Here is a 12,857-nt window from a genome sequence, read left to right as displayed (position 1 = left end):
GGCCAAATGAGGCTGGTGATGAAGGAAATCTCAGCCCAGCCATCCGTTCCCCTCACTTGCCAAGAATACTTGGCTTGGGTTAAAATGCACATCAGAGTAAGAGAGTAGATTGGACTGCACAATTTCTGATTCAAGGTGAATAAGATACCACTTCTGAATGGCCACAGGCTTTGTAGACTGCTTATACACCATCCCATAGCACTTCAAGCACTCCCTGGGCGGTTTACAAGTTCGGTGCTCAATTTACCAACCTCAGAAGGACGGAAGGCTGAGTGAACCTTGAGCCGGCTAACTGGGATTGAACCCAGGTTGTGAGCAGGGTTTGGGCTGCAGTACTGCAGTTGAACCACCGTGCCATGAGGCTCCATGTTTAAAAATAAGCAAATCCCTGCATCCGGGGTAAAGAACAGGGCTGAGATCTCTATCCGCCATGTGCTTATACACCACCCCATAGTACCTGCAAACTGAAAAGTGCTATGGGGTGGTGTATAAGCACATGGCGGATAGAGATCTCAGCCCTGTTCTTTACCTACCGGCCCCAAATTATTAGCACAATGGGATATTTTTGTTTACAAAACAGATGCATCCAACAGCGAAGTGGTACAGTCTGCTCTGCTAGTGCAGGACTGTACCGCTTCATTGTCAAGCAAATGTAGAATAGATCTGAAACGCAGTTGACTGTCCATCATTTTGTTCAACACAACCAGAAGCAAAGGATTAAGCTAACACCTTGAAACTTCATCCGCCATAGAGGAAGGTTGAGGTTGACCTGGCTTTTAAGTCTCCTGTTCGTGATTATTGCTTCTTCGTTTGATCTGGTTTAGAATTTCTCATAGAAGTTGAGGTAGGCCAGCAGTTTTGCATAAAAACCCAACAAAAATGACAAAGAACAACCCGAAATGACTGGTAGTGCTTTGACAAAACATGATAGAGAGAATACAACCCTAGAAGATACATGGAAAGTTGTTTATTCCTCGAGGGCTCAATCAAATAAATACGTTTTAGTCAATGCTTGGGAAACGAGAGCATAGATAACTGGTTCCCAACCTTGGTTCCCCAGATGTTCTTGGACTATAACTCCCAGAAGCCTTCACCGCTATCTCTGCTGGCCAGGATTTCTGGGAGTTGGGAACCACTGCCATAGAGCACAACCCAGATCTCTAATTTATATTAGAGTGGAATGTGGAGATTATTTCAGGACATCCTTGAAGGAATCTCTCCCTCCTGCTCACTTTTCCTCTCTGTGACAATGCCTTAGAGCAGTGGTCCCCAACCATGGGTCTCCAGATGTTCTTGGACTACAACTTTCAGATGCCTTCGCCACCACCTCTGCTGGCCAGAATTTCTGGGAGTTGAAGTCCAAGAACATCTGGAGCCCTAAGGTTGGGGACCACTGCCTTAGAGAGAAGGGGAGGGTAGAGCAATACACCTGTTCGGAAATTAGGATGCTCCTAGAAACATGGCTTGCTCTCTTGTAATCTATGAGTCGAGATCTAGAAGGAAGCAGCAGTTTACAGATGTAGAACTGTGAGTCTGAAAACTGCGATATCTCTCCCCCTTCTCTCTCTCTCTCTCTCTCTCCCTCACACACACACAACAAATGCTGCAAAGTACTTTGGTTCCTCCATGCCTTCCAACTCTCCCTCTCCTTTTCATCTGGGTGCCCAATGAGCTAGAAACCAGTTCTGCAAGGAGGAAGGCAGGGGAATGTTAAGGGCTGCTTATACTCGGTTCTTTTTATCTTGAGCTTCTAATGGGGAAGCATTCAGGAATGTCCTCAAGTTTAATAACTCTTGCCTGTTCTTCATGCTTTGCTCAGTCTGCAAGGTATTTCTTACCTTATTATCTTTAGCTCTCTCTCTCTCTACTTCCCCTCCTCCCTGTTTTTTCCATGACATGTCTTCTCTTTTTCTGTTCTGAAACGGGAAGGAAGGAAGGAAGGAAGGAAGGAAGGAAGGAAGGAAGGAAGGAAGGAAGGAAGGAAGGAAGGAAGGAAGGAAGGAAGGAAGGAAGGAAGGAAGGAAGGAAGGAGCTGATTATGGGTAAGAGGAAGGAAGGAAGGAAGGAAGGAACGAAGGAGCTGATTATGGATAAGGAAGGAAGGAACGAAGGAGCTGATTATGGATAAGAGGGAGGGATAGGAAGGAAGGAAGGAAGGGGGGAGAGAGGGAGGGAGGGAGGGAGGAAGGAAGGAACTGATACAGTGGGGTCTTGACTTGAGAACTTAATCCATATTGGAAGGCAGTTCTCAAGTCAAAAAGTCTGTAAGTCAAGTCTCCATTGACCTACAGTGCATTGAAAACCGATTAATCCCATAACAGGCCGTTTTTGTTTCATTTTGGTTTTTTTCTGGTCTGTAACTCAAATCTCAGTCTGCAAGTCAAACCTACATAAATTTTGCGGCCAGAGAAGTCTGTAACTCAAAAAGTTTGTAAGTCAAGCCGTCTGTAAGTCAAGGGTCCACTGTAGTAGATAGAAGGAATGAAGGAATGTGTTAAACACCATAGCTGAAAAGCTAAGGAGTAACTAGTTATAAGTAATGTAGGTACCTTAGATACTGTTGGCTAACAAAGAGTGCAACTCCTAGTTAAAAAATAATGTTTTATTTTCAAAACAGATGCATCCTGTCACAAATGTTACATATAAATCAATAGTTCCCAACTTTGGATCTCCAGATGTTCTTGGACTACAACTCCCAGAAGTTTTCCCCACTAGCTACAGTGGAAGTTGTTGTCCAAGGTCATCTGCAGAGACAAGGGTGGGAAGCTCTGGCCTAAAGGATGTTTTAAGCTTTTTTAGAAGAAATTTTACCAGGGTGTGTCAAGTTTTATGTCATTCTTTGGATCCATCCATAACTGGCATGGGGTGGGTGGGAATATTTATAGATTTTTTTAAATTTTTATACATGTTTCTTAGGTGAAATATCAGAGTTGGCCACTAGGGGGAACTGAATCATATTTCCTAATTTTTTCCAGCTTGTTGTCAATGACACTGTAATCTGCTAATAATGCATAGGATGACTTACCTCTGCAATCAAGAGTGAGGATAATGATAAGGACAACCTGGCTGCTGAGATGTATTAACAGAAAGAATTCTTTTCAGAATTGAATGTTTTGTGCTTTGCTAAACCTGTATGAATCCAGAGGCAACCTTGTTCCAAATATCAATAGGCAGGATTTGGGTCTTCTTAGCCATTTGCCCTGAACATTCTAGCCGGCTCGTAAGTTTGCACGGGTCACCAAAGAATTTGTTCCATCGGAGTAAAAGACGGAGGGAAGAGGAGGAAGAGCATGAGAAATGAACAGCTGAAACAGGAACATCACAATTTTTTTTATTCCCTTCATCCACAGGCAATGCTGTCATTTAAATGACGCACCATGCCGGATCTGACTGGCTTCGCATGATTGCTGCCATCAAATAAATCATCCTCTATTTTCAGGAAGGTTGGCAGCAATCAGCTGAACTTGCAGTTTGTTTACAAAGAGCAGCAGAACTGGGGGGGAGGAGGAGAAGGGAGGAAGGGACAGGCTGGAGAGCAAAGACTCTTAAAGAGGCACAGAGGGGGCCAAGGAAGAGGGCCATCAAAAGCATCTGAGGAAAGGGCAGGCCTGAGTAGTCTCCCTTTCTGATTTATATGGCCTTGTGAGCAATACGAATGCGATTTTCTGATTTTTTTGGACTACAGATCCCATAATTCCCCATTCTGGAAGTCTTACCTGACAGACAGATGCCTTACATACACATAAATGTAGCTCGCCTGGGAGAAAGGCCTCACCTGGAAGGCTCTGAGGCTAGGCCTAGCTCCCTCTAGCTTCCTGTCCAGAAAGGAAGCTCCCAGAAAGCACTGGGAGGTGGGAGGAGCTAGGCCTAGCTAAGCATCAGAGCCTTCCAGACTAGGCCTTTTCTCCCAGGCGAGCCACATTTAGGTGTGTGTAAGACAGGTAGAACTCCCAGCATGGGGAATTATGAGATTTGTAGTCCAGGATATCTGAAAATCCCACCTCTAGTGAGCAATGTATTCCTTCCTGGCTGCACTTCCTTTTTTATATACATATAGTGCAATATAGAAATGTGTGGGAGGAAGATTAGGAGTTTTGTGTAGAATCTTGTCCTTATTTTGTTTGTTTGTTTGTTTAGGAAGCTGTGGTCAGCTCCTGGATCCAGTTCAGTGATGGCTCTGTGACGCCACTGGACATTTATGATGCTAAAGACTTTGCCCTCTCGGCTTCTTCTCTGGACGAGTCCATCGTTTCGGCTCGCCAAAGCTCTGCTTTGAGATGGCCTGTGGTTGCCGCGGAAGGTGAAGGTCAAGGAGCTTTGGTCAAGGTGGACATGATGATCTCTGAAGCCTGCCAGAAGTCTAAGCGGAAGAGCATCCTGGTGGTCGGCAACGGCAGCATTAAGGTGAAATTCGGCCAGAACGACGCAGACTCCCACGGCGCTGGGGACTACGATGCGGACGAGATCGAGAATCACGCGAGTGACCGGAGGCAGAAGGCGCTGGACCAAGAACGGTACGGCCAAGAGGGACGGTATTACGGGAGCGCTTCCGCAGAAAGAGAGGAAGGTGCCGGAAGGAAGGCGGGCACCACGGCCAAGTCGATGATCAAAAGCAAGGTCTTCAGAAGCAGCCTGGATGGGGAAAAGCTCTCAGACGATGGCCAACTCCAAAACATTCCGATTGACTTCACAAACTTCCCGGCTCAAATCGATCTCCCCAAAAGCAACGGTGGTCTGGAGGAGAACGACCTCCTGCAGGCACCTAGGGGGCTCAGCGACTTAGAGATTGGGATGTACGCCCTGCTCGGGGTCTTCTGCCTCGCCATTCTCGTCTTCCTGATCAACTGCGCTACCTTCACCTTAAAATACCGGCACAAACAAGTCCCGGCGGAAGGTCAAGCTTCCATGAGCCACTCCCATGACTGGGTGTGGCTCGGGAACGAAACGGAGCTCCTGGAAAACCACGCGGACCTCTCCCCGCAGCAGGAGGAGCGCACCACGAACGTGGATCGTGGGGTCGGCACGGAGGAAAGCCACCAGCTTCTCAACGGCAGCGCCCTGAAAAGCATCCAGAGCCAAATCCACCGGTCGGCGGACTCGGGAAGCAAACCGGGGAAAGAGCCAAAGCCCGAGGCCCCGTCCCATTCGCCCACTTCCAAGCGGAAGAGGGTGAAGTTTACGACGTTCACGACCATTCCTCCCGATGACGGTTGCCCCACCGTCAACTCGATCCTCAACTGCCAGGAGGATGACATTAAGTGGGTTTGCCAAGATATGGACCTCGGGGAGTCCAAAGAGATCAGAAACTACATGGAGAAGCTGAAAGACAAAGCGTAGCTTGGGTTCTTGGTTTTACCACCGAGCAGCCACACCTTGATGCCTTCAGTTGTGTTGGGACCTCCAAAAGGAAGTCGATATTTGTGTGTCAGGGAGGGATTGGAACAGATTGACAAAGAAGGTGGGTTTTCTTTTTCTTTTTCTCCTCAGTATGGAGGAGCCATTTGTTCAAGCTGTCCAGGGGGTAGGTCAGTCTTCCTTCCTCACCCCCCCCCCCTCCATGGGATGGTCCTACGTCTAAGTCAAATGAACCAAAGGAATGAAAGAGGCAACAGGATAGACTGGGCATAGTGATGACATTCATGTTTTAGGGCGTCGAAGGCAATTGAACACAATGTACCAAAAGTATTCTTTTCTTTAAAAAAAAAGGAAGAAAATTTTAAAAAAAGATAAAAAAAGGTCTTTATATTTCTAAAAACATAGCATTGAAAAGTAGAAAGCCAAGATCCATGAAGAGACTGCGTGGAGATATTTGACTAGAACATCCCTGGCTAAGAATGTTCTTTTCTACATCCTCCTGCAGAAAGAAAAAGGACATAAGAGGAAAGAAAAGTTCAAGTTATTTCCTCCCCCCCCCCCAAAAAAAAAGTTTGGAATTTTTTTTTCCAAAATATTGTTGTTCCATGTAAGTCATCTCCCCCGCCTGCTTCCATACTCGTTTTGCCCATTTCTGATTTCATTCTTTTATGCAAGTCAGGAGAGAGGATTAAAATATTTGAAACCAATAGCATAGTCATCTTAGAACTACAGAGCTGGAAGGGACCCTATGGATCATCCAGTCCAGCCCCTGTTGAGGAGGCCCAGTGGGGGAATCGAACTCCCAACGTCTGGCTCTTCAGCCAGAAACTTCAACCACTCATCATTTGGGGGGTTGCTTTGGTTTGTTGTTTTTCATTATGGTAGGGGTTATGCCTAAACCCTCAAAACCACTAAAAGGAGAGCCACAGGCATGGAATGAAAGAAATCTAGAACCAAGAACTAGAATTGTATGCAACTCACAGTTGGTCTATCAAAAAAGAGAGAAAATCCGATTTTGGGTATGCCCGTCCTGTCATTCCATTGACATCATTTAGGGTGGGAGAGAGATTTCTTTGTTTCTGCTGTTATAAGAAAATTGTGCTGCCTGTCCTGACGTTGGGTCCCAAAACATGAGAGGTGGATCTGTAGCTGTTGCCACAGTACATTCTCGGTTCCTCATCAATAGGATCACTTTGTTTGAATTTATGGGGTCCCATAGTCAGCAGAGGGTGGCGTGAGCTGATGTCAGTGGGGTGCTGAATCCATTCCACATTTCTGTCCAGACTCTCCAAAGTAATGGCCTATTTAGGGAAATTGGGTTCAGGACCTTGGATAGCTCCTGTAAAGTTCCAGCTAAACAGGGATTCACACCGCCCTCCTGACATCAGAACCGGCAGCTTCTGCTGGTCTCAGTGTCACCAGAAAAGACTGGGCGGATGAATGACCACCGCTGGGTGAGATGTAGAAGGTATAAGTCCCTTGGCTGTAGGCCCCGAGGTGCACCTAGGAAGCAGGCCGGGAGACTGACAAGCAAAGGAACGGACCTCAAGAAGTATGAAAGTCAGGTCTAGTTGACCAAGCGTCACTGGTTGGGGCTGACCATCACTCAGTGAAAACCCAAGCCATACCTGGAAGCATCCAGTCAAGGGGAAGCCAATCAGCTGCCTGCGTGGGCAGGATGAGGCACCCAAACGAAACTGTCGCCAACCAACAATTCCAAATGGATCCCCAACAAAAGGGCTATAGGGTCCTCATTCCAGCAGAATCACGTTGAAGCACCTCTCACACACTCCTCTACATCTTAGGAGATCTGTCTCCTGGACCACCTGCTTAGGAAGAACCTTGTTCTTGCCACCTTCATCCTTCCAATGGTTTCTGCAGTGACTCATCCCGGTTTCCATCAACTCCTCCTTCCTGTTTGTTGGTTTCTTCCTCTGATTCGCTTGGGTGCAACGGAATCCAAGCGCCCTGTAACGTAGATGGACGGTTGGACAAGATTTGCCTGGTATGCATTGTAGACTGGAAGAATGTAATATTTATTTATACCTGTTATACAAATTGTAATTAAAAGGCTTTACATGGCTTGGTCAAGATGGTTTCATCGGGGGAGGGGCAGCAGTGAATTAGATCAAATGTATTCCCTTTTCCTAAACAAGGACACAGTTGTCTTAATATCCTGAGGAACAAGGTATATCAGATACCAAGATTTGGTGTTACTTCTTTTTCATATTATTTTCCTACGAGTCAGACATATAAAGCTTCGTAAAATTATTATTTTGGCTTTCTCAGATTCTCCAGTGCTCAGCTTGCCCCAGCAAGCAGAACTAGCAATGCTGTCCAACTATTGGTATTCACAGATAGACTGCACTGGTAAAGGAGGCTCCACTTAGAGAACAGTTTTGCTTAGAACTTGTGAGCGTTAGGAGGCGTAGGACTAGATGGCCGAGAATCACCCAGCCTGTGTAGCTACTGTTTCTTGAATCTACTATCTTTTTTGGAGGGCAGGAGCAAGCTTTCCCTCCATATTTTGGTACCATTTAAAAAAAATCACTTTCAACAATGTAGTGTCAAATGACGTGGGGTACCGAAAGGTGGACAAAATGCTTACCCCCAGACCTGGAGGGAAATTTGTGGTTCAGTAGGCTGGGTTCCCCACTTGAACGATGAAGTAAACACGACCCTCACTCTTCATTGGCTTTGCAAGCATCCTTCACTCTTCATTGACATTGCAAGCATCACCTTCACTCGTCATTGGCTTTGCCGGATCTCAATGACAGTTGTGTCTGCAATGAAAAAACACCAACATGTATTACTTTTTGGGCAATTCTGAACACCTCAAAGCTTTCCCAACCTCTTGGCGTGCTGTCTCTCGCTCTCTCTCACACACTCTTGCTGGGTCAGAGAGAGCCAGCTTTGCCAGCAGCTGAGACGGCAGATGGGCATGGCAGACAGACCAATTCTCACCAGAATCATCATCCATCAAACTGATCCTTGCAGTCATTGGCAACACAAAAAGCTCCAGAAAACCTTGTTTCTGCCGTGACTGATGTTCTACAACAGTTCATCGTTCACATTGCCATCTTCTTGATGGATAGCAAGGCTTTGCTGTGCTTATTTGGAAGAAGCTGCTTCATCAATGTGTCAGCAACTGGGTCAAAAACCTTACTAACATGGAATGGAGGGCCAGAACCTGATGAGAATGTTGGGCAATGCCAAGGAGGTCATTGACTCCATCATCAGCCTGGTCGTGGTAAGTCTCCATCAGTGGTTCCCAACCTTGGGTCCCCAGATGTTCTTGGACTAAAACTCCCAGAAGCCTTCACCACTAGCTTTGCTGGCCAGGATTTCTGGGAGTTGTTGTCCAGGAATTTCTGGATGGATCAGCAGTATAGGCATCTAGCTGTGGCACCAGACGTTGGAAGTTCGATTCCCCACTGGGCCTCCTTCAATGATCCATAGGGTCCCTTTCAGCACTGAAGTTCTAAGATTGAAACATCTGGAGACTCAAGGTCGGAAACCACCTTGTGTCAGTGCAAACCCAAATAAAGGCCCTTTCCTCGGAAGGAAGGGACCAAACCGCAAAGCGAACTGAGCGGATTTAGCGATCACACGGTGTTCGGTGCCCATCAGAAAAGCACACCTGAGGTGGGAGATTAAAATCCTTGTTATTAAGAACCAAGATCAAATAAATTGTTGGTAATTCTGGCTACCTATAATGTGTACATAATGAAGCAAATTGTGACTGAATGCCAAAACAGCCCATTTATGGGGAACGTAGAAAGAGCCGCCGTTCAGTCTGGGCAAAACCCTAAGGAATATCACACTTTTAAGCAAGTTGTGTTGTCGCTTCTCCTCCTCCTCCTCCTCCCTGATGGGGAAAAAAAACACAAAAAAACCCCAACCGCATCAGAAGTCATTTCAGTCAGCAGGCGTGTAAATGCTCTTCTCAACGGGTGACGGAAAAGCCAACCTGCTGTGAAATATCATTTATTGGAGAAAAGCGTGTTGGGTCAAAATGTCAGGATTTGCATTTCCGAAAGCGACGGCAAACTGAAACTCCAAAGGGGCCCGGGTTTCAGAGGGGATGACTAGGAGGACGGCATCGCTCTTGGCCAATTTATTACATTTTTCCAGGCAGGGGAACCTGGAGGCTCAAGAGAGAACTGGGGGAAAAAAGTTACAAGTGCCTTTCTGGGAGGCAGGATGAGAACATGGTATGTTACGGATTTGTCGTTGCCATGTGGCCCACTGCGGTTTTCATCTGAACTCCTGAGATGGAAGAAAGCCTTCTGTAAATGTTCGGCAACGGCTCTTATCTCAAGCCTTGGGCAAAACATCTTGTCCGACCAGCCCCGCTCGGCTCTTGTAGCGTTAGGGCTATTACTTGCTTTTAGGGAGTTCTCTTTCCATGCTTCCTTCCACTTGATGGCTGAAATCCAGCAGTAAGACGCAACTAGAGGAGGCCCATTGAATTAGTGGGAATTGGATGAGTCAACAGCTATGGAAGTTCCATTGATTCAATGGGTCTAAGTCTAGTTGTGACTTCCTACTGGATTTCAGTCAATGTATGGAAGCAAAATGGACTGGCAGTTGAATCTTACTTCAACAAGAGGATCGATGTTCTCTCTCTCTCTCTCGCTCTGTCTCTCTGTCTCTGTCTCTCTCTCTCTCTCTCACACACACACACACACACACACACACACACACAGAGAGAGAGAGAGAGAGAGAGAGAATCATAGAATCATAGTAGGGTTGGAAGGGACCTTGGAGGTCTTCTAGTCCAACCCCATGCCCAAGGAAGGAGACCTCATACCATCCCAGATGGATGACTGTCCAATTTTTTCTTGAAAACCTTCCACTGATGGAGAGAGAGAAAGAGAGAGGGAGGGAGGTATTCAAACAATGGAAAATGGCCAAATCACTCGGGAGGGGTGGATGGCAGACCACCATCTTTATTCCTACAGCATCTACCACACAAAGAGAGTTTGGGAATAACACAGTGGCTTTGACATGGCAACGTTCAAATAGTTAATTAAGTTCTCCATCAAGAAGAGGACACACCAGCTGAACCTTCTGAAGACCGATGTTTCACTTACTTTTTTGATGTAAACGCTGTGCTTGAAAAAAAGTAGAACTCCTCTTCTTTCTGACACATGGGCCATGATTTTTTTTTAACACGAACACATTAAATCTAATGTGTTATTTCCAAGGCCTATGAGATTTGTGTGCATGGAGCAGGTACCTAATGAGTTGTTTTCTGGTCTGGGAGTGGAGTCTTTGAGAGATGGGGCTGTCACTATCAGTTAGAAATAATGAGATGGCGGTAAGGGTGCAACCCATTGTCGCTTTGGTCTTTTTTGCTTTTAGCGTTGCCAGAAATATCTTCGGCTTGATTTCCATGACTGATGTCTCCCTGGCTTAATTGGCTGCGTGGGAGGTGGCAGGCGTAACATTGTCATCGGAAAGGGTTGAGGTGGAGACGCACCTCGCTGTAATTAATGACACGAGCAATGCACTGGCTAAATGGAGTGGTGGCAATTAAGTAGCTAATTACATTTAAGACATCCCTGATTAAACAGACAGCTGGGCGGCTTCTTCTCTCGGAGTTTTCTGTAAATACATTTTGGGATTGGCATTTGGTTGTTGTATTTATATTATTGTGATATTTATTCTCCAGGGGGTTCCATTCTAGTGGATACCTTCAGATACCTTCAACTGCATGACCTGATCTAGCTTTGCCCACTATATACAGTGGTGCCTTGCAAGACGAGTGCTCTGTTTTACGACAAAATCGCTTGACGGGGAACTTTTTGTGATCACTTTTGCAATCGCTTTACGATGGTTTCAGTGGGGGAATTTTGCTTTGCGATGATCGGTTCCCTGCTTCGGGAGCCGATTCTCGCAAAGCGACGATTTTCGGCCAGCTGATCGGCGGTCTCAAAATGGCCACCGGGTAAAAAACATGGCTCCCCGCTCTTTTCTGGGATGGATTCCTTGCTGCACAGGCAGCGAAAATGGACGGTGAGTTTCAAGCCCATAGGAACGCATTAATCAGGTTTTAATGCGTTTCTATGGGCTTTTAAAATTTCACTTTACAACGTTTTCGTTCTACAGCGATTTCGCTGGAACGAATTAACATCGTAATGCGAGGCACCACTGTAACTTTGTCTTCTCTCTTTTAAGAGAAGGCTGGATGGTCACAAATCAGGTATGCTGTCACAGTAGATTTGCTTCATCAACTATAGGTTGGACCAGAACAGGTTGGCTCTGACACAATGGGCCAAAATCCTATCGGAGATTTACGTCAGCCTGCGTATAATGGTGTCAATTGCAGCCCTGAATTGCTGCTGATTAACAAGTTGCTGCTCGCAGTCCTGGTCATGCACTAAGTCTCATGGCTGGCACTTGACCAGGAATGGAAGCAGCAACTGATTTCTGCCATCACATTTATGTCAGCACAAATCTCTCCAAGGATTCTGAAAAGATGAATACAATTCATGGCTAAAGCAGGTTGATACTACTTTGTCGAGTCCAGGAAGTTCTCATATAGTGATGTGCTTGGAATTCTTTGCTTGAGACCTCCAAAGAACTAGGTGGAGCTACAACAGAATTCAAACTCTCTTACGAGACCTCGAATCTCAGGATCTTGTAAGACGGAACCATGGAACTTAGAGGAGCATCAAACCTCTATAACTGTGGGATGTAGAAGCAGATTCTACAAATTCAGTGGGTGTATCTGAGAACAGATACCCAGTGTGGTGTAGTGGATAGGGTGAGTAGGACTAGGACTCAGGAGGCTTGTGTTCGAATCTCTGTTCAACTATGGACATTCACTGGAGTTGTGGAAATGGCAAAACCACACCTTAAACATCTCACTTACCTTGAAAGCCCTATTTGGGTTGCTCTAAGTCGGTTTCGACTTGATGACACATAACAGCATCTGAGAACTAACTCGATTCCCCTCTGCTTAGCTACACTACTTCAGTCACTCTGAAATAAACAACACCACATCTCATGAATTGGGACTCCCCATGGTGGATCAAAACCCTGCTTACACAAGTGGTAAATATTTCCTAGAGCTTTGTTTACTGCATTTAAACACTTAAACACTCGTGTGACCTTGCTCCACATGATGCAGAATAATAAGACAGATTTTATAAAGAGCACCATATTCAACAAAATCCATAAATCAGGAATCAAAATATACAAAAGGAAGGCCATTCTCAACCTCAACATTTATTTATGTTGCCTGGATGGGGGTCGTTGAACTAACTGCTGAATGGTTGGCCAACATTTAAGGAAATTCCACTGATTCAATAGATCTTCTTGGTTTGGAACTACCAATTTGATTTACCTGTGAACAATCAATGATTCCAAGTGAAATCCAATTTTAGCATGAACTAAAGCAAAGCCCTTGAAAAAAGGGGGGTGTACATGCATGTCAACCACACAACCGGCCTGTCCCCCGGCACCACATCAATTAGCTGCCGTCAGCTGCTGAT

At 45.9% G+C, this 12,857-nt stretch overlaps 1 protein-coding gene across 1 annotated transcript in view; it reads left to right on the top strand.

Annotated features, from left to right (window-relative positions):
- TMEM132C (transmembrane protein 132C) overlaps positions 1-5,912 on the top strand; it is a 137,323-nt gene extending 131,411 nt beyond the window's left edge. The window contains exon 9 of the mRNA XM_072983077.2: positions 4,138-5,912. Within this exon, the coding sequence (XP_072839178.2) occupies positions 4,138-5,337 (1,200 nt within the window). The 3' untranslated portion in view covers positions 5,338-5,912. The remainder of the gene's footprint in view (positions 1-4,137) is intronic.
- The last annotated feature ends 6,945 nt before the right edge of the window (positions 5,913-12,857 follow it).

The sequence above is a fragment of the Pogona vitticeps genome, chromosome 14, assembly GCF_051106095.1.
Source record: "Pogona vitticeps strain Pit_001003342236 chromosome 14, PviZW2.1, whole genome shotgun sequence".
Taxonomy (NCBI): domain Eukaryota; kingdom Metazoa; phylum Chordata; class Lepidosauria; order Squamata; family Agamidae; genus Pogona; species Pogona vitticeps.
This window is presented reverse-complemented; position numbering and strand designations above follow the sequence as displayed.